A 21,810-nucleotide genomic window follows, 5' to 3' on the forward strand; every position below is an offset into this window, starting at 1 on the left:
GCAAGAGGCTGGCCGAGTTGCTTAAGGGCAAATGAGGCTGCAAAGAGGGCAGCCAAGGAAAGAATCCAAGGGACATTTCTCATCTTACCCAGAAGAGAGGAGCCCCCACATACTCCCCTTCCGAGTTACAGATGGCGCAAGAACACAGAGTAAGTCCCCGTGGCGACGGATGGATCCAGATGACAGATGGGAGGCTGCTCCTACCACAGACCCTGCAGGGAGCTATCTTAGAGCAAGTGCATCATTCTCTTGGACACCCTGGGGCATCAGCCATGATTGACTATTGCAAGAGGCTGTTCGTCTCTCCTGGCCTAACTGTACGCACCCATCGATTAGCAGCAACATGTGAGGTTTGCCAGAAAATTAATTCCCCCAAGGCACCCCCTCCACCAAGGGGAGGGCGACCATGGGCGTATTATCCCTTCCAGAGGGTGCAGATTGATTTTGCTGAAATGCCACCGTGTAGGGGTTACAGATATCTGCTTGTAATAGTGTGTCAAATGATGGGGTGGGTAGAAGCATTCCCATGCAGAAACTGTCAAGCAAAAACTGTAGTTGCTAAGTTGTTACAGGAGGTGATGCCCCGGTTCTCCCTGCCTGAGGTTGTAGAGTCCGACCAGGGCTCACATTTCACCTCAGCTGTTACGCAAGGACTGGCACGAGCTCTGGGGGTAAAGTGGCACTTACATTGCCCCTGGAAACCCCAGGTGAGTGGACAGGTTAAAAGAACTAATCGGAGTCTCAAGGAGACCCTAACCAAGCTCCAGCAAGGGGTAAAGCTTACTTAGATTGAGGCTTTGCCAATAGCTCTAACAAAGCTCAAAGAATGCCAAGAAAAGACATAAAGTTGTCCCCCTTTGAGCTAATGTTTAGATTCCCGCCCCGGGTACACTGCGGAAGGAGGGAAGAAGTCAAGTGGGAAATGGGGGATCAGATGTTGAGGGGCCAGTTGACTTCTCTATAGTCCGTTCTTTCACAGCTACGAGCTTACTCCGTCCCATTCCAGAGGTTGCCGCTAGATGCTCCCATCCATCTCTTCCAGCCGAGAGACAAAGTGTTGTTGAAAAAGTGGAATAAAGAAGCTCTAAAAGAAGGGTGAGAAGGGCCTACCTGGTGGGACCAACCAGCCATTCATGTGTGAAACTTGTAGGTTCTAGCAAACGGACACATTGCAGCCGGTTAAAGCCATTTAGATAACCCCTGCCTCCTCCTGTCACCCGGAAAGAATAGGAGGACACGGGCAACAGTCCTCTGCTCCCTGGCACCTCCCCCCCCCCGGAAGCTGCCAGGGACACAGGCGAAGAAGCCATCTAGGAGCCACAATTGCCTCTTGTTTATAAATCCCAGCAGTTAATTGAAACTGCCCTGTCAAAACAAATGCTTTTGCTTTACTGCACAGACAAAGAAACTCCGCTTTAAGACATGAGTAAAGACTTAAAGGAGGCTTTTTTTAGAAAAAGGGGAAGTCTAGTGAGACAGTCACATAAGAATAATCAGAAATAAACATGTTGACACAGTCGTGCTCTAATGGGTCAGCTAACGGCTCAGTCAGTTGACATGACTTGTGGCTAACAGAAAATTGTAAAGGGGGGGGTATAAAAGATTTGTGCATGCTTAGCTCGGGGTCCAGACTGCTCTGCACCCGTTTTGCAAAACGACTAATAAAATAGTGTTGGATCCACTGCTGCCTGCCTGGCATCCTTTCTTTCAACCAGAAGCAAGAACTTTTTATCTAACAGTACTGCTCACTCAAAAGAGAGCTACTTTGTAACAGTGGGTTGTTGTCAAACCGTGGGTTAGCATGTTGTCTGAACCCAGGACATTTTCTGCAGGGTGGCTTGTTAACCATGCAGTGTGGCTTATTTTTCTCGAACAAGCCACCTTGAGTACCCATGGTTTATTGTTGGGTTGTTCAATATGCTTAACATGCCACCCTGAAGAAAATGTCCTGGGTTCAGACAACACGCTAACTCACAGTTCAACAAACAACCCATACTCAACCATGGATGTGATGTGTTGGTTTCAGGTTTCACTGGAATTGAATAGATCAATTTTAATGCATGGATATGAAATGTATATTGATATATTCAAATCTGTGCAGCTACTTTTCCTATTTTTTGTTTTGTTGAAAGTTTACAATAAAAAATAAATTTAAAATGTTTTACTTGGATTTGCTGGAGCTCCCCTAGGACTACTGGGAGAAAGAAAGGCAAGTAGGTTTTTGAAAACAGTTTATTTGTTACATTTATAACCTGCCTTTTCCTCCAAGGAGCTCAAGGCATCATACCTGACCGTCTTCCTCCTCCTCTGTATCCTCATAACAACCTTGTGAGGTAGGCTAGGCTGAGAGGCAGTGACTGGCCCAGGATTGCCCAGTGAGCTTTATGGACAATTGGGGACTAGAACCCAGATCTCCCAATCCAGCACTCTAACCACTACACCACACTCAAATCCAGCTGTTACTCCAGCGAAGCACAGGGGCTCCTTTAGCAGTGGAAACAGAGAGAAACTAGGCAGGCTTTATATTAACAAAGCTGTGAGGTGATTTTAGATGCTGATGGAATAAGTAAAAAGATACTCAACAGGCACCAAATTGAGTAGCTTTATCTAGCAGTTGGAGGGGGTGAACCCTTGGGCAGTAAGTCCCAGCTTCAGGCATATATAAAGCCTCTTCCTCCAGTTTTGGGTCCCATACCTGAGAGGCTTTTACCCTTAAAGGCGGCCTAAAGGATAGCCGTCCCCAGTATAGACCTTCTCAGGCACTGAGATCACGAGAGCAGGTCTTGGTGGTGGTACCACGACCTGCAGACTGCCGTCTCGCAGCAGCCGGGAAGGGGGCCTTCTCCGTGCTGGCACCCAGTTCATGGAATGATCTCCCCACTGAGATTTGGGAGGTGCCATCTGTATCGTGCTTTAGGCTCCAAATAAAGGCCCATTTCTTTACCCAGGCCTTCCCTGAGTGAAGGTGCTGCCCAGTCTGTTTGTAATGACGTTGTTGTTTTCATTGATGTTAATGTATTTATACATTAGAATGTCTATTTATTAAATGAATAGAATAGAATAAAATAAACTTGAAATAAAATAAATGCAAATACTTCCAAGCTCTTCTCCGGTGGACTAAGCCTGTGGCAGAATACCCACCCAGGTGTTGAGGCTTCGTAGCAGGCGGGGTGACGCCTAGCTATCTCCTGGGACCCTGATGTTAATGTTTTATGGATGTTTTATATCAGTGTTTTATGAATGTCTTATATTAATGTTTTAGCAATTTTATTTATTTTAAAGGTATCTAATGGGAACTGCTGAGAGATATTTTTAAATAAGTTCAGCGCTATATAAATCTATTAAATAAATAAATAAATTGGAATAAAATGGAAATAAAATAAAAATACTTCCAAACACGCTTCTCTGATGGACGAAGCCTGTGGCAGAATACCCACCCAGCTGTCGAGGTAGGGGCTTCGGAGCAGGCGGGATGACGCTAGGGATGCTGGAGAAAGTCAAGACAGATTAAAATGAGCTTGGATTTCTGAGAATTCGACCTGCAGAGTCCACTGCGGAGCGACTTTCTCAGGCCGCGCGGAGTCCGTGGACTTCCGGATGATTTTTTTACTTTCCCGGAATTGACGCATATATATTGGTAGGAAAATATGTAAGTTTCTGCTGAGAAAACGTTGAATGGAATGGGGGACAATATGCTAAATGTTAGGTACCAAGGTAAATTATGTAAATGCTTACGCAAATACTTATTTACGTAATAAATTATTTGCATATTTTTCCGCCTGACAAAAAAATATATTCGTGTCCGTCTGTGGGCGGATGGCGGAACAAAAGGTAGCTGACCATACGTGAAACAGACGGAGTGGATTTCACACAGTCCGTACATTCCTAGGTGAGGCCTGGCTCTCTCCTGGGACCCCGGAGACCCCACATTGCCTGTGGCAACGTAGGAAGACTCCTTCTACCAGGCCAGACCAGCCATCCATCTAGTTCAGTAGTTTCTCCCCTGACAGGCTGTGGCTCCCCTGGGCTTCCAAGCCCCACCAGGTGGTAATAAATGGTTAGGGAAAAACAGGAGGCTGCTTTAGACCAGTCCGGGCTTTTGGCCCATTGCTGCCCATATCACCTCCAACTTGAACAGTGGTGGCTCTCCAGGGTTTCTGGGAGAGAAAGGCCTTTCCCTCACTTGCTCCCTGATACTTTAAAACCAGAGATGCCAGGTATTGTACAATCATAGAATAGTAGGGTTGGAAGGGGCCTACAAGACCATCGAGTCCAACCCCCTGCTAAGTGCAGGAATCCAAGTCAGAGCATCCCTGACAAGTGTACTTGGAGCCTCCAGCAGGCAAAGGCTGTGCTCTAACCACTGAGCCACCAGTCCCTCCTGAACACAGCCCTGCGGGCATTGCAGGTGGGTGTAGTGGGGGGGGGGATGTCTCAGCGCTTGCTGCAGCCCACTTCTGTGCTCAGATAGGGGCCATGATACACCTGAAAGCAGACGTTTCTGGATCTGCTCCAGAAAACATTGCAGCAGGCCAACGGAAAAGCCACACTTCCAGCCATGTGTCTGATGGATGCTTAATTCCTCCCTGTCCCACCAAACCTGGGGGCGGGGGGAGTCAAGCCAGACCCTTCATGACCCCCCTAGCTGAACCCAACATGCTGTCCATGTAAGGTGGGCTGCCAGGAGCTAAATAACCCCCTTGTTTCTGCTGCCCCTGTGGATTTGCTGCCCTCCTGGAGACTCAGGACAGATAAAAGGAAGGATTTCTTCACACAGTGCAGAGTTAAACTATGGAAATCACTTCCACAGGATGCCGTGACAGCTACCAATTTGGAAGAGGATGCAAAGCGGATTGGATAAATTCCTGGAGGAGGAGGCCATCAATGGCTACTAGTCCTCGTGACTCTGTTATCTCCAGTAGCAGAGGCAGTATACTTATGTACACCAGTTGCTGGGGAACATGGGCGGGAGGGTGCTGTTGCACTCGTGTCCTGGTTGTGGGTTTCCTGTGGGCAGCTGGTCGGCCACTATGTGAACAGTATGCTGGACTAGATGGACCCTTGGTCTGATCCAGCGCAGCTCTGATGTTCTAATGATCAGCAAGAAACGAGCGTGTGTAAGCGCTGTGTCTGTGTGTGTCTGTCATCTGACTGCCAGGCCAGAATAAATGGTTGGTTCACAGTTCAGAAATTCACCCTTAGCACAGCCTTATTTGCACCTTATTTTTTTCTTCTAGGTGACAGGATGTGGTTTAAAGGGAGGCTGAAGGACCAGAGTGCGCGCGCACACGCACACATACACGCTAAATCCAGTCAAGAGTGGTGGCTCCATTTTCGGTGGGGCGGTTTTGGGTTCCAGTCAGAACTAGCCAAAAGTCTAACAGCCATCCAAGGTGCTGAACGCTATCCCCCAAAAAGGTTGAGCACATTGAAAGACAGAGGCATGTTCCAAGAAATCTTCGGTTCTGTATTGTAGTATGGAAAGGTAGAGAATATCTCACTTTATTTACTGTATTGTCACCTATATCAAATTCCCAGGGAGAGACTCCTGGGACAGATCAGGGCTTCCTTACAGGGTAAAAGTATCGATATGAAGATTTTCTGGTTACTCTCAGATTGCAACCCTGATGTCACACCAAAACAGCCCTGTCTGCTGAGGCGCAAACCATATTCGTGCCACTGCTCTGAATACTCTTGTGGTCAATTGTGTAAGTGAGTCATTAACCTGACTTCTGCCTACGTTCTGTTATTTCACGATGTATTAAGTTATGTTGTTTGTAATTGCTGTTAGTCAAATACAATAAAACGTTCTGATTCTGATCTTGGGTTGCGCCTTCTGGCTGGTTCTGACTGCAACCCAGAATGGATTCACAGCCCCACCGAAATTGGAGCCACCGGCCCACACTGGTTGCCTTCGTTGCCCTCCTCTGAACCCTCCCGGGCTTGTCTGCATCCTTCTTAAAGTGCGGTGCCCAGAACTGGACACAGTACTCCAGATGAGGCCTGATCGGTGCTGAGCAGAGGGGCACCAGTACTTCACGAATGATGCTCACTTAGCGTAAATTGTACTGTTCTTGGTCGGCCTGGTTAAAAAGTGTTTGCTTGACAGAATTAATCCGGCGTGTGACTTTGCGTGTAGATGCTCTGATGCTTCTGCTGCGCTCTCTCTGAAAGACTTAATCTAAGGAGTTAAAAGTGAGCAAGTCTGGAATCCTAGAGAAGCACCTTCCTGCTCTGCCCCCTTTCCAATCCATGTGGGGGGAGTGGGTTTAGGTTTTCTCCTTGCAGCGGGGTCTGGTGAGTTCTCTTTGCACTGGGGCGAAGGGGATCCCCAGGGCTGCAGTGGGGGCCTCGGGGATGCCAGCTAAGCAGGCAAGTGAGGGGTGGGTGGGAAGAGCCCCAGATGGAGACTCCCAAATGGGGAGACCTGCCTGTATACTCTTAATCCACCCAGGCAGCTGCAGATTGTGAGGTTGGGGGGGCTGAGAACACAAAGCCCGCCCCCATTTCTCCTCGAAGGAGGGCAGCCTACGCAGCTGACCCATGCAGGGGAGGGTCTTTCCTGCCCTGAGATAAAACAGAAGGTCCTTACAGTATGTCCATACAGGATCCTTTGGCTTTCGTTGGGTTAAAACCGGTTTCAAGCTGGTTTACATTTTCATAGTGGGTTGAAGGAGGAGGGGGCTGGTGGTGGTGGTGGTGGTGATGTGTTGTGGAGGAAGGAAACTAAAGTGGAGAGGCCCCAAGGTGGAGAGTGAGAGGCCGCAAAGCCCTTGGCCCTTTGTGCTGTAAATCACATGGTCCTTTGTGGAAAGATTTATTGGGCTAACAGAATATAAACTAATAAAGATCAGAGATCAGACAAGCAACACAATTATATGCAACAAGGATCAAGATAAAGGTGTATGGAAGTTCTTATTGATATCTCACAGTAAATCTTTTAATGGATTATTAAATTTGAAAAACCATATATTTTAAAAGCTCTTGGCTCAGCCAGGCACCTGCAGATTGAGAGGTTGGGGGCTGATGACACTCCCCCCGCCTCCCACACATTGCAGCTGGCCAATTCAGGAAGCATCTGTCCAGCTCAGTAAACCTGGAAGGCGCTTACACAAGATGCTATCTTTGGATGGATTAAAACTGGTTTCAAGTCGGTTTACATTTGCGTTGTAGGTTAAAAGAAAAGGGATTGGGCTGGGACAAGGCAAGTGTGAAGGAAAGGAGACGCAAGGGAAGCAGTGATTGTGGGAAGAGGGGATGAAGGGATGGCAGGAAAAGTGTGTGGGCGGAGGGGGGAATTGTTGGAGGGAGGCCAGTGGGCAGGGATGCTGTGTTCACACTTTGGTTCTAAACAGATGCAGGCTTTGGACTGTGGGGCTCAGGTGCAGGAGCCTTCCATCTCGCCCCAGTCTCTAGTTTCCACTTGAGTCTTGGCAATCACCCGCTCAGAAACCTGTCGGCGTTTTCTTTGTCCAATAGCTTCCTTCCTGCTTCTGGTGTGCAGTCGTTCACTCACGGAACGACATGTTTGCATTGCAGAAGTCAGCAGCACAGCCGATTCAGGCAGCCATAGAACTTGTCTGAAGGGTCAGGAGATGATTGTTGCTTGTCTCGGAGCCCAGATCAAAGATGGAAGAGCAAGACTCAGCTGGCCCAGGCGCAGGAAAAGACTCTGATACTGTCATGGTTGAGAGCAGGGGGGAATTCTGGGAAAGCGCCGTGCAGAGCATTCTGGGTGAAGACACCCTCAGCTCAGATGTGCAGTGCCACCGCTTCAGGCAGTAGCTGGTCTGTTTGTTGTGGTGGGCCGGGAACTCCTCCTGTGCAGCTGGGTCAGGTAAGGGGAGTGTTGACAGGGGAGGGGGCAGCCTGGGTGCCTCTTTCCCCTGCACATCTCCTGGCCTGAGAGGATCTGTCCCTCTTCTGCTCCCATCAAAGTTGACCACAGAGGAGGCTGTGAATGCCACACGTTCAGGTTTATCACTGGCAACATAATTTCTGTTATTGATTGTGCTCCCAGAAGGGAGCTGAGAACACGCGCGCACACACCCGCATTGCAGCTAACCAATTCAGGAAGCACCTGTCCTGCTCTGTAATAACCTAGAAGGTGCTTACACAGGATGCCATCTTTGGATGGATTAAAACCGGTTTTAAGATGGTTTACATATGCATAGTAGGTTAAAAGAAAAGGGATTCGGCTGGGGGGAGGTGGGTGGGGAGGAAAGCAGACGCAAGGGAAGCAGCGACTGTGGGAAGGGGGGATGAAGAGACGGCAGGAAAAGAGTGTGGGCGGAGGGGGGACTGGGCGGAGGGGGGCCAGCGGGCAGGGATGCTGTGCTCGCACTTTGGTTCTAAACAGATGCAGGCTTTGGACTGTGCAGGCTTTAGACTCTGGTGAAGGAGCCTTCCATCTCGCCCTGCTCTCTAGTTTCCGCTGGAGTCTTGGCAGTCGTATCCTTTCCTCAGAGGAGAAGGCCTGGTCGCTATCAGAACCCCGGTTGCTTTTTCTTTGTCAGGTCTCTTCCTTCCTGCTCTAGGAGTGTAATCGTTCACTCACAGAACAAGGTGTTTGCATTGCAGAAGTCAACAGCAGAGCCGATTCAGGCAGCCCTAAGAAAGAAACTGGCTGAAGGGCCCGGAGATCACCACTGTTGGTTGTCCCAGAGCCCAGATCAAGGATGGAAGAGCAAGACTCAGCTGGCCCAGGAGCAGGAAAAGGCTCCGATACCGTCAAGGGTGAGGGTGGTGAGGAGTTCTGGGAAAGCGCCGCACAGAGGATCCTGTGTGAAGATATGACTAGCTCAGATGTACAGTGCCAGCACTTCAGGCAGTTCCACTACCGGGAGGCAGAGGGGCCCCGAGAGGTTTGCAGCCAACTCCACCATCTCTGCCGCCAGTGGCTGAAGCCAGAGCGACACACCAACGCTGGTGATCCTGGAGCAGTTCCTGGCTGTCCTACCCCTGGAGATGGAGAGCTGGGTGAGGGAAAGTGGGCCAGAGACCAGTTCCCAGGCCGTGGCCCTGGCAGAAGGTTTCCTCCTGAGCCAGGCCGAGGACATGAAGCAGGCAGAGCAGCAGGTGAGACTGTTTGATCCTGGGAGTGTCAAAAGGCTGAGAAATTTGTCAAGGATGTCATAAGAGTCTCCATCACTTGCTCACACTTTCTGGAAATCATCCAGGGCGGTCCACCTTTGACCAAAGACTTGTACTGCATATTCCTGTTCTAATCCCACCCTCTCTCTTTCCAGACCTCTCTGTTCTCTCTGGCTCAGGATTCATTTGCAGATGAGAACATGGACTTCCCTGAGACAGATATGGCTCCAGCAGAAACCAGACAGAAGCCGCTGACCATGCTGGGTGAGGATTCTGGGGGCATTTTTCACCTTGGGATCCAAGCTGAGTTAAATACAGGGTACATGGATAATAAAAAAGCAGACCAGTGCAACAAAACACTGCAGTGTAGAGTTTTTCCATTCAGGGTCCCATTTCCATACCCCAGTTTTCTTATTTTTTTTCTCCCAAGAGTCAGTCAGCAGTCAGTGCCCATGGAACATCCCAGTTCCTCAGAGGTTACTTTGGGATATTTTTCCCTGCTCCATTTGGTTTTCGTTTTCCTTATCATATGATTTTCCTCAGAGGGTGAGGTGGACACATGCCTGTCCAAATCTCAGCTTCATTAATATCTGGGATGTCACCATTGATATACAGAGGCAGCTCTCACTTCTGGCCTTGTAAACAGTTCCAAATAAATTCTCAATATGAACTAGGAAATGACCTAGCCAGACAGTGAGAGGGTGGTCTCTGACCCTTTGTATATCTGTGTCTCTCTTCCTCTGTCCTCCTCCTCTCCCACCTCCACATACTCCATCCCACTCTCCCTCCCACCTGGTTCTCATTTCCCCCCCCTGAATGAGATAACATTCCAAGGCCAGTGAGTCCTAGTTCAGCCATTTTGATGGGTGTGGGCCCCCTTAGGTCTTTTCCTTAAGATGTTTTGTACACCTGCAAGTCAGAGTGTTACTCCAAGTCTGTTGACCCTCCCTGTTGTGTGCAGATGTTGTGGTTGTGGCTACATAAAGTACAGGCAGACTTGAATGGGAAACAGAGTTGATAGTAAATCAATCCCCCCTTTATCGTCTGTGTTCCTCACAGGAGATGGACTGGGGATGGGGACAAAATCTAGTAGCTCGTCTCTTTGTCGTGGTGGGCTGGAAACAGCATCTGTGCGACTGGATCAGGTAAGGGGAATATTCTCAGGGGTGGGGACAGCCTGGGTGCCTCTTTGCCCTGTACATCTCCAGGCCCAAAAGGATCTGTCCCTTTCCTTTTTCTTCTCCCATCAAAGTTGCCCGCAAAGGAGGCTGTGAATGCCACATGTTCAGGTTTATCCCTGGCTACATAGTTTTTGTTCCTTTGTGATCACATATGACGTTTCTTCTTCCAGGTGACCTTCGAGGAGGTGGCTGTGTATTTCACCGAGGTGGAGTGGGCCTTGCTGGATCAGGATCAAAGAGCCCTGCACAGGGATGTCATGGAGCAGAATTTGGGGATCGTGGCCTCTGTGGGTAAGGCTCCCCCATTCTCTGGGTTGATACAATCAAGTTACAAGGGATTTACAAAATAATTGCAGCCTCTTTCTGCATTCTTGCTTCTTTATAGCAGCCTGTGTCCTTCTCTTCCTCCCTGGATGGGTTCTGGGGTCGCTGCTGAGGTCTCTGCAAGGAATCATTCCAGTTTCAAGTGTTTCCATTTGGGGTTCCATTCCCTACACCCCAGTTTTCTTTTCTTTTTTTCTCCCAAGTGTCAGCCAGCAATCAGTGCCCATGGAACATCCCAATTCCTCAGAGGCTGCTTTGTCTTATTTTTCCCTGCTCCATTTGGTTTTCGTTTTCCTCATCATATCTGATTTTCCTCAGAGGTTGAGGTGGACACACGCCTGTCCAAATCTCAGCTTCACTAATATCTGGGATGTCACTGTTGATATATAGAGGCAGCTCTCACTTCTGTCCTTGTAAACAATTCCAAATAACTTCCCAATATGAATCAGGAAATGACCTAGCCAGACAGTGAGAGGATGGTCTCTGCCCCTTTGTATATCTGTGTCTCTCTTCCTCTGTCCTCCTCCTCTTCCACGTCCACATACTCCATCCCACTACCCTCCCCCGTGGTTATCATCCCCCCTTCCCCAGTCAGTGGGCTAACATTCTTTAATGAGCTTCTGCCACGCACTGAAAACATGGTGGTTGTTCAGGCAGGCATTTGGGGTTGGTTAGGGTATTTTTAGAAATGTGATGTTTTTAATGTAGTATGTTATTGTTTTAAATTGTTCTTGTTGTACATCGCCCAGAGTGGCTGGGTGACCAGCCAGATGGGCAATTAATACATTTAATCAATCAATCAATCAAATAAATAAATAAGGCCATTGAGTCCTGTTTCAGCCATTTTGAGGGGTGTGGGCCCCCTTAAGGTCTTTTACTTAAGATTATTTGGGCACCTGCAAGTCCCAGTCTTACCTCAAGTCTGTTGACCCTCCCTGTTGTGTGCAGATGTTGCAGCTGAGGCTACATAAAGTCCGGGCAAATAGAGTTGATAGTAAATGAAACCTGCCTTTATCTTTTGTGTCCCTCACAGGAGATGGACTGGGGATGGGGACAAAATCTAGTAGCTCGTCTCTTCGTCGTGGTGGGCTGGAAACAGCTTCTGTGCAACTGGATCAGGTAAGGGGAACGTTCACAGGGGAGGGAGCAGCCTGGGCGCCTCTTTCCCCTGCACATCTCCAGGCCCAATAGGATCTGTCCTTTTTCTTCTCCCATCAAAGTTGCCCACAAAGGAGGCTGTGAATACCACACGTTCAGGTTTATCCCTGGCGACATAATTTCCATTGCTGATTGTGCTCAGCGATGATGTTTCTTCTTCCAGGTGGCCTTTGAGGAGGTGGCTGTGCAGTTCTCTGAGGAGGAGTGGGCCCTTCTTGATCATCATGACCAAAGAGCTCTGCACAGGGATGTCATGGAAGAGAATTTGGGGATCGTGGCCTCTGTGGGTAAGGCTCCCCCATTCTCTGGGTTCATACAATCAAATTACAAGGGATTAAAATTAATTGCAGCTTCTTTCTGCACTCCTGCTCCATTTTAGCAGCCAGTGTCCTTCTCTTTCTGCCTGGGTGGTTTCTGGGATCCCTGCTGAGGTCTCTTCTGAAGCCACCCTTGCTTGGTGGGCCTTTGTCAAAGCCTCAGTAGATGATGTCAGGGTTGGGTGTCAGGAGCTGCATCTGGTGGAAGTGGACTGGATGCCCCAAGGCTCCAGCCTCATTCGCAGACTTAGGAACATAAGAAGTACTCTGTTGGACAAGGCCAACATGTTGCTCCCCACAGGGGCCAGCCAGATGCCTCCCAAGAAGCCCAGAACCAAGGTGTGGCACCATCAGCCCCCTCCAGTTCTTGCTTGGAAATGGCTGATGTTCACAGACACAGTGGCTGGGTTCAGACAACATGATAACCCACATCGAGGGTTGAGTATGGTTGATTGTGGGTTGTCGTTGAGCCTTGGGTTGTTGTTGAAACGTGGGTGATTGTGTTGTCTGAAACCACGGTTTGTTAATGATGAACAACCCATGAAAAGAACCCTTTGTTTGTTGTTGGGTTATGAACTGTGGGTTGTTTGTGGTTAACCACAGTTTGTTCGAGTGGCTAGGTTCAGACTACACAATACCCCACAGTCTAACAATGTGCACTCAACCTCTATTCAACCACCGTGTATTGAGTGAAGAGGGAGAGGGATACGTTCAGATTTATTTATTTATTTATTGGTTACATGTATATCCTAGCTTTCCTCTAAGAAGCCCAAAGTGGCACACATGATCCTCCTCTCCATTTAATCCTTACAACAGCCCTGTGAGGTAGGTTAGGTTCATTCACCTAGTGAGCTTCATGGCCATGTGGGAACTCGAACCTGGGACTTCCCAGTCCTAGTCCAGCACTCTCACCACCACAACAAACTGGCTTGTTTTGTAAATGTTTTTGCAAGCTGCATTGGGCCCCGGGGTCATCAAAATGTGGGGTATAAATCTGATGCACCATGGAAGAGTTTGCCATTGGGTTCCCCATTACAATTTCTTTTAGGGGGGAAAGTCCACACAGTGCTGTTACTTTATTATCGATTTACTACATTTGCATACTACCCACTAGCCAAAGCACTCTGGGCAAAGTACAAAAGATTTAAACCTTAAAAATACAATAAAGCATAATATAATAACACTGACATACAAAACAATTAAAAACAAGCAACCGCAGAAATCTCAGGACCAGCTAATACCTTATCATATCCTGTCAAACGCCTGGAAGCAGAGGGAAGTCTTAACCTGGCGTTGAAAGGATCACAGCTGTCAAGGGCTCCTTGGAGGCCTCTCTCAGTCTAATCCAGTAGCCAAGTCCAGACACAGACAAAGGGATTCCTTTCAAAGCTTTATTCTTCTTTTACAACTTAACAACTATACTGTTTGCAACTAGATCTGAGCAGCACAGTACCTATGCCCTAAGTTGGAACAGTTGGTCCCCGTTTGAAAGGGAATTACTGGCAGACCCCTGAACTTAAGGACTAGGGAGAGTCCCTCCCCTTTTCCCTTGGATCCTCTGGGCGCAGCCGTTGTTTGCGTGCCAACCGGGCACTACGTCTCCTTTCTGCGCCCTCCATCTGGCGCCGCTCTCTGCGTCGGCGTCGCGCATCCACCAAGTCTGCTATCTGCGCTCGGTCACTCCCTGGACTGCTTTCTAAGCTAGGAATGCTGGTGGGAGGAATCTCCGTCAGCGGTTGGCCCTGGGAAGGAGGAGCGCGCTCCTCTCCCAGGAGCGACTGCTCTTCCTCAGAATCAGAACTACTCTGGGACTCCATGGGCTCAGTGTCCACCCTGACATCAATGTTGGCGCCAGTTGGACCTCGGTTCCACAATTGGGGCCACCACCAAATAGGCTCTCTCCCGTGTGGCCATCCTCTGAACCGCCCTCAGAGGAGGTACCTGGAGGAGGGCCTGAGATGATGATTGTAGTGCGTGGTAGGTTCATACCAGAAGACGTGCTCTGTCACGTATTTCGGTAAGTACTACTGCCGATTTACAAAAGCACTAACATTTGAATTTGGCATTGGTCCATTGATGCCACCACTGACCGCTCAGATTGGCAGCACCTCTCCACAGTCTGAGACTTCTGGGCCCTCCTACCAAGATCCTTTAATTTTACTTGCTAGGATCGAACCTGGCCCCATAGGGATGCAGAACACAGGCTCTTCCACTTAGCCATGGGTCTGTTACCTCCTTGTTTATTTTTTCCATAGACTTATGTCTGGTCCCATTTCCAAGAAGGTCACAGCCAAGTGCATGGGGTTATTCTGATTAGATGTAACAACGAGCTGCCTTGAGCATTTTACGTGGAAAAGCGGAGCATATTTATATGACATGCTAACCCACAATCCGTGCTTGAGTGTGGGTTGTTGTTGAACCCTGGGTGGTTTATTGAACCGTGGGTTGGCGTGTCTTCTGTACCCAGGACATTTCCCACCAGGTGGTGGAACCCTGCAGTGTGGCTTGTTAACCACCCTGAAGAACCCAACAACAAACCATGGATTCTCAAGGTGGCTTCTTCAAGAAAAATAAGAGGATATGCACCTGTGCAAGGGGAGGGGAAGTGAAACTACTTAATTATCTATTAAATTACCTCAGGTAATTATTTATAATTCATAAATAGCAGCTGAAGCCAAAACAAGGGCACAGCAAAGGGAACTAAGTCCCAGAGGGATAATCCCTTACAAACTTAAAGCAGAGAACTAAATATCTGAGGGGGAATCCAGCAAGAACTTAGAAGTCTTGCAGCTTTATACTAACAAAGATTCCTGAGTGGTTGAAAAAAACCACAGCCACATATTTTAATGAATCCCAAGCTTAAAAGTGGGGAATAAAAGCAATATAGAGTTAAATCTCAGGGTGAAATCCAGCAAGAACTTGCAGCTTTACACTAACAAATATTTCTAGGTGCTTGAAAAGAACCTCAGATATATATTTTAATTAATCCCAAGCTTTGAAAGGAGGAATAAAAGCAATTAATGGCTCCATATTGACAAGAGCCACAGTATAGGATGAGCTAGTGGAAGAGAGTGCTCACAAATAGAAAAAGGATAGATTAGCTTCAGTTTGGGCTCAGTTTAGGCTCGGGTTTTAGGCCTTATAGAGTAGTTCATTAAGTGAAGCACAGAAAAATATTTATCCCAAATTTAGAGTTCAGCTTTAAACAAAACCAAACACAGGACAAAGGACTCAGCCCTTGCAAACAACTTCCCTTCCCAAATCACCTACCCTTTGTGCACTGTGCCCTCCAAGGACCCATTGAATAGAGGATCTCTCCTAAATAGGTCTCCCATTCACTATTTTCAATAGTCCTCCTTCCTAAGTAGGAACCCTCATTCCTTGGGGGGCCGATTGACCTCCGTTCCCAGCCACGGGAAGCTAGTGCTGGTCAGGAGTTCATGCACAGCCTCCCTTGCTTTTCAGACAAGATCCTCCAATCAGGTAGGCCCAACTGCTGCTGCATCCAGTCTATATAAGGAGGCAGGCTTTCAAGGGAGTGAGCTCTCCAAGCATGGGGAGCCCCACAGAGGAAGTGTCTCAACCCCAGTGACAAAGTGGCAAAACACAAGCGAGTTAATCACCTGTGCAAGTTCAGCAACAGGGCAAGGAAAGCCAGGGCAGTTGATTCTCCCTGCCCTACTCATAGTAAGTAATTGTAAATAAATAACTATAACTTTCTCGTAGTAATAACTTAAGTTATTAAGTTATTAAAACACACCCAAATAAAAAAACAGTTATGACGGTAGAAAGCCAGCAGGCATGTGGGGCTTATCCAGTGGGTTGCACTGAATGACACATGTATGACTATCTGGCTGCTGGACAGAAGTCGTGGGTGTAATGGGTTCCTGGCTCCTGGGGAACAAGGTCACTCCTTTGAAGCCAAGATTGCTCACCCGGAGAAGCTAAGAGAGGCAGAGAGGTTGGTGGATGAGACCTTCAGAGTCCCATTAGCTGTGTCCCACTCCCAGGGTGACAGCTCCTCTGCTGTCACAGAGAATCATAGAATACTAGGGTTGGACAGGGCCTATAGGACCCCTGAGTCCTGAGCATCCCTCACAGATGGCTGTCCAGCCTCGTCTTGAACGCCTCCAGTGTGGAAGAGCCCACCACCTCCCTAGGTAATTGGTTCCATTGTCGTATTGCTGTAACAGGACGTTTTTCCTGGTGTTCAGCCGGAATCTGGCTTCCTGTAACTTGAGCCCATTATTCCATTTCCTGCACTCTGGGATTATCGAGGAGAGATCCTGGCCTTCCATGGAGAATGCAAGTCTCAGGGAAGGAGGGTGTCATTCTGAGGAAGAGGGCAATGATCCCTTAGAAGGGACCCATGCCTTGGAAGATGAACAAATATCCCCTCGCACAGAGGATGTGCCTCCGGGGGTGAGGCTTGTGATAGTAGTGGATTCGATCTTTAGACACATACACAGCTGGGTTTGTGATGGGTGTGTTGACCGCATGGTGAATTGCCTGCCTGGTGCGAAGGTTGCGGATATCACGCGCCGTCTAGATAGCGTAGTAGATAGTGCTGGGGTGGAGTCAGTCGTCATGGTCCATGTTGGTACCAACGATGTGGGGAAATATAGTCTTGAGGTCCTGGAAGCCAAATTTAGGTTGCTGGGTAGGAGGTTGAAATCCCGGACTACCAAGGTGGCTTTCTCTGAAATGCTACCTGTTCCATGCACAGGGCCAGCTAGACAGGGATGCTTTGACTTGGATTCCTGCATTGAGCAGGGGCTTGGACTCGATGGTCTTATAGGCCCCTTCCAACCCTACTGTTCTATGTTTCTATGATTCTATGAAAATGTGGCAGAGCAGCTTTTAAACTAAATCCTGGGGGACAGCTGACAGGAGCTGGGAGGAATCTGATTCACGTTAAAGCATCCCAAGGGGATGATGATGAAAATGCTTTGGATTGCCCAAATGTAGAAGGGGAGGAAATGGGCCAGGAGCATATGGTGGAACATGATAGCCAATCAAAAAGGCCTAAGTGCCACAGCAAAAGATACACATGCCAGAGACATCTGGGGAGGGACACCCTGTATAGGTGTTTCTATGCAAATGCTAGAAGCTTCCGAGCCAACATGGGAGAGTTGGAGTGCTTGGTTTTAAAGGAGAACCTGGATATAGTGGGCATTACAGAAACCTGGTGGAGCAGAGGGAACCAGCGGGATACGGTCATCCACAGGAAGGACAGGGAAGGGCGTACTGGGGGAGGTGTTGCCCTGTTCGTCAAAGAGGGCATAGTGTCGAGTGGACTAGAACACTTTAAAAGGGTAGACTCTTCCACGGAAGCACTGCGGGTGACAATACCAGGATCCAAAACTAACGTAGTGCTAGGAATGTGCTATTGGCCCCCAGACCAGAAGGCTCAGAGTGACCCTGAGATAGAAAACAAAATCAGGGAGGCCTCCAAACAAGGAAGTGGTGTAATAATGGGTGACTTCAGTTACCCCCACATTGACTGGATAAATGCATGTTCCAATCATGATAAAGAGGTTAAATTTCTTGACGCCCTAAACGTGCCCTAGAACTGTTGCAGAACTCAGAGTCAGAGAGACCACAGAGTGAAGGAAAAAGAGTTTTTCTTTATTTAACACGCGGGCTTTATGGCTGGAATCATTTCCAAAGAGCCAAAAGCCCCGATTTACATCAGCAGATTGTTTTTATAGATATTGTGACACATAGGAAACGGCTCCTCCTCTCCCTCCCATGTGGGGTTGCAGTCCTCAACATTTCCTCTTCTAGCAGCATTGTTTATATCCCAGGAACTGGGTTATAGGACAGCCATGATAAGCAGAGAACAGCAGAGAACGTGATATACATATCACCATGACCTTAGCCTTGGTAACAAGTTAAGAGATTCTTGCGTCTCGTCAGCTTACAAACATATATTCAAGTGAGAAAGAGCTCAGCAAGAACGTGAGGCATGAGGCTACTTAGTCTGACCCCCGATATGGCTGCTACATTCCCCCCTTAAATGCATAATTTCATTACAATTATAGCATTTTTGATAAGCATATGCTCATAATAGTCTGCAAAGCATAATACAAAACTTTTTACGACATACATATTACTTAACTTCCTGTTGGGCTATTAGTTGGTCATGGAACTGACCAGAGGGGAGGTGACCCTGGATTTAAAGTGGTGTCGCCCAGGACCTAGTACGAGGTATAAATGTTGTTGAACCAATTGGAAACAGTGACCACAGTGCTATCAGATTTAATATATATATTTAAGTGGGAAATTGCCCAGGAGGTCCAACACTTCAAAAGAGGAAACTTCTCTAAAATGAGGGAACTGGTGAAAAGGAAGTTGAAAGGGGGAGTCAAGAGGGTTCAATCCCTTCAAAATGCATGTGAGTTACTCAAAACCACAATAATAGCTCAGCTCAAATGGCTACTAGTCATCATGGCTAAGTGCTACCTCCAGTACCAGAGGCAGTAAGCCCATGTACAGTTGCTGGGGAACATGGGCGGGAGGGTGCTGTTGCACTCCTGTCCTGCTTGTGGGTTTCCCGTGGGCAGCCGGTTGCCACTGTGTAAACAGAATGCTGGACTAGATGGACCCTTGGTCTGATCCAGCAGGGCTCTTACGTTCTTAACAAACAACACACAGTTCAACAATGACCCACACTGGGTTAGCATGTTGTGTGAACCCAGTCACTGACTGGTCTAAGGCTCCCCGATTAACTTCGTAGGTGGCAGTTGGGCCTCGATTTCTCCAGCACTCTACAGAATAGTGGTTCTCAATTATTGCCACCCAACATAATCTATTTAATACCTTTCGTTTCCAGTCACTCAGAACTGCAGTTATTTATTTTTATTTTATTTCATGTATTATTCAAGCATTTTTGCCCTGCTCTGCAGCCAAAATGGCTCCCAGGGTGGTTTGCATGCAATTCATAACAAACAACACATTTCCTGCCTGCAGGATTGTACTCCAAAAGATATGACACAGAAGGAAAAGGGATAGTGTAGGAAGAGGAGAAAATGCAAATTAAGGGGCCAGATGGAGCTGGGTTTTCATCAGAGCCCATGGAGATCCCTTACAGTCCCATCTCTCCCTCTGCTGTAACCTAGGGCATTCTCCCTGAGGCTTTTATCCTGCACCTTTACCGGGCCTTCTGCTTCTGGACTTAGACCAGCTCCTTTACACATGATTTTTTTTTTAGGGTTTTCTTTCACTGCCTATCTATATGTTTTATTATACAACCACTAGATGGCGCTGTGATATAGCAGAATTGTGCACGTTCACAAGGCTTCAGTGGCAGGATTTCAGAGAAAATACCAGACTTTCCTTCTTCGGAAAAATACCCATGATACTGGTTGCAAAGAGAGAGAGAGGCCCTGGAGGATGATAACGTCATGTAAAGGACCTGCAAACTACCAAGAGTGCGCAATCATAAGCACACAATAAAAGCCTCATGAGGAAATGCCCATAATGGAATAGGTGCTGCTACAAGAAAGTTAACTGATAGTTCTTTGATGTCAGGCTCTGTTTTTCAATTCTGCTGCCACCAATTGTCCCTCTTCCTTCTAGAATGTGGTGGGCAGGAGAGTGAGAATGAAGGAGAACCATGCAAGGTGTTGCTGGAAAGAGCCGGACGTAAATCATTTCAGTGCTTGGAGTGCGGAAAGAGCTTCACTCAGAAGACACACCTCACTTCTCATCAAGCAACTCACGCAGAGGAGAAACCATGTGGAAAGAGCTTCACTGAAAACACAGCCCTCATACCCCATCAAAATATCCACACAGGGGAGAAACCGTTTCAGTGCTTGGAATGTGGAAAGCTCTTTGGGTGGAACTTGGGCCTTATATTACACCACAGGACTCACACAGGGGAGAAACCATTTCAAAGCTTTGAGTGTATAAAGTACTTCTGTCAAAGCTCACACTTTATGGAACACCAAAGAGTATACCCAGGAGAGAAACCATTTCAGTGCGTGGACTGTGGAAAGAGCTTCAGTGAAAAGAGAAGCCTTGTGGAGCATCAGAGAACCCACACAGGGGAGAAGCCATTTACATGCTTGGAGTGTGGGAAAAAATTCACTTATAGGTCAAACCTTAGGTTACACAAAAGAATCCACACAGGGGAGAAACCCTTTCACTGCCTGGAGTGTGGAAAGAGCTTCACTCAGAAGACACAACTCACTTCTCATCAAGCAACTCACGCAGAGGAGAAACCATGTGGAAAGAGCTTCACTGAAAACACAGCCCTCATACCCCATCAAAATATCCACACAGGGGAGAAACCGTTTCAGTGCTTGGAATGTGGAAAGCTCTTTGGGTGGAACTTGGGCCTTATATTACACCACAGGACTCACACAGGGGAGAAACCATTTCAAAGCTTTGAGTGTATAAAGTACTTCTGTCAAAGCTCACACTTTATGGAACACCAAAGAGTATACCCAGGAGAGAAACCATTTCAGTGCGTGGACTGTGGAAAGAGCTTCAGTGAAAAGAGAAGCCTTGTGGAGCATCAGAGAACCCACACAGGGGAGAAGCCATTTACATGCTTGGAGTGTGGGAAAAAATTCACTTATAGGTCAAACCTTAGGTTACACAAAAGAATCCACACAGGGGAGAAACCCTTTCACTGCCTGGAGTGTGGAAAGAGCTTCACTCAGAAGACACAACTCACTTCTCATCAAGCAACTCACACGGAAGAGAGACCATTTACATGCTTAGAGTGTGGAAAGAGCTTCAGTATAAAGAGACGCCTCATGCACCATCAAAATATCCACACAGGGGAGAAACCATATAAATGCTTGGAATGTGGAAAGAGCTTCAGTTGGAACTCAGGCCTTATGAGACATCAAAGAACGCACACAGGGGAGAAACCGTTTCAGTGCCTGGCATGTGGAAAGAGCTTCAGTGAAAAGAGTAGCCTCTTGAAGCATCAGAGAATCCACACAGGGGAGAAGCCATTTACATGCTTGGAGTGTGGGAAAAAATTGACATCTAGTTCAAAGCTTAAGTCACACCAAAGAATCCACACAGGGGAGAAACCTTTTCAGTGCCTGGAGTGTGGAAAGAGCTTCAGTCAGAAGACACACCTCACTGGTCATCAAGTAACTCACACAGGGGAGAAACCATTTACATGCTTAGAGTGTTGAAAGAGCTTCATGTGCCATCGACTAATTCACACAAGGGAGAAGCCATTTAAATGCCTGGAGTGTGGAAAGAGTTTCTGTTAGAAGAGACACCTCACTTCTCATCAAGTAACTCACACAGGGGAGAAACGATTTACATGCTTCGAATGTGGAAGGAGTCAGTTTATAGAGACAGTTCAAACACCATCAGATAATGCACACAGAGGAGAAGGAATTTAAACTCTTGGGTGCGGAAAGAGTTATAGTAGGAGATACAACCTTAGTCCACATCAAAGAAGAAGAGGAATAATTTTAATATTTGGCATTTTTAAAGAGCTGCCATTTGGTTAACTCCTTTGCTGAACATCAAAGTTTTTTTATTATTTTTATTGAGTTTTAATTGCATGTTTTTAATGTAATCAGTGAGCACATGAATATTTTAACAAAACACAAACTACATAGGAAATCCAGTTACAGTCAACAGGGATCGCAGGAGCTTCAATGTATTAATAACCTTATATTTATCCACAGAAGTCCTTCAGGGGTTTAAGATTCAGCTGTAATTATCGACATGTATCTTTCCATATCTGTCTATGACATGGT

General features: G+C 47.5%; 1 protein-coding gene across 1 annotated transcript in view; it reads left to right on the forward strand.

Annotated features, from left to right (window-relative positions):
- Positions 1–21,231, forward strand: part of LOC146356154 (uncharacterized) — a 45,336-nt gene extending 24,105 nt beyond the window's left edge. Inside the window, exons 11-12 of the mRNA XM_084830027.1 lie at positions 4,026–4,044; positions 19,735–21,231. Of these exons, the coding sequence (XP_084686153.1) occupies positions 4,026–4,044; positions 19,735–21,231 (1,516 nt within the window). The remainder of the gene's footprint in view (positions 1–4,025; positions 4,045–19,734) is intronic.
- Positions 21,232–21,810: the final 579 nt, after the last annotated feature.

The sequence above is a fragment of the Heloderma suspectum genome, chromosome 2 (genome assembly GCF_057233095.1).
Source record: "Heloderma suspectum isolate Gila_16-S chromosome 2, 16-S_ref, whole genome shotgun sequence".
Lineage (NCBI taxonomy): Eukaryota > Metazoa > Chordata > Lepidosauria > Squamata > Helodermatidae > Heloderma > Heloderma suspectum.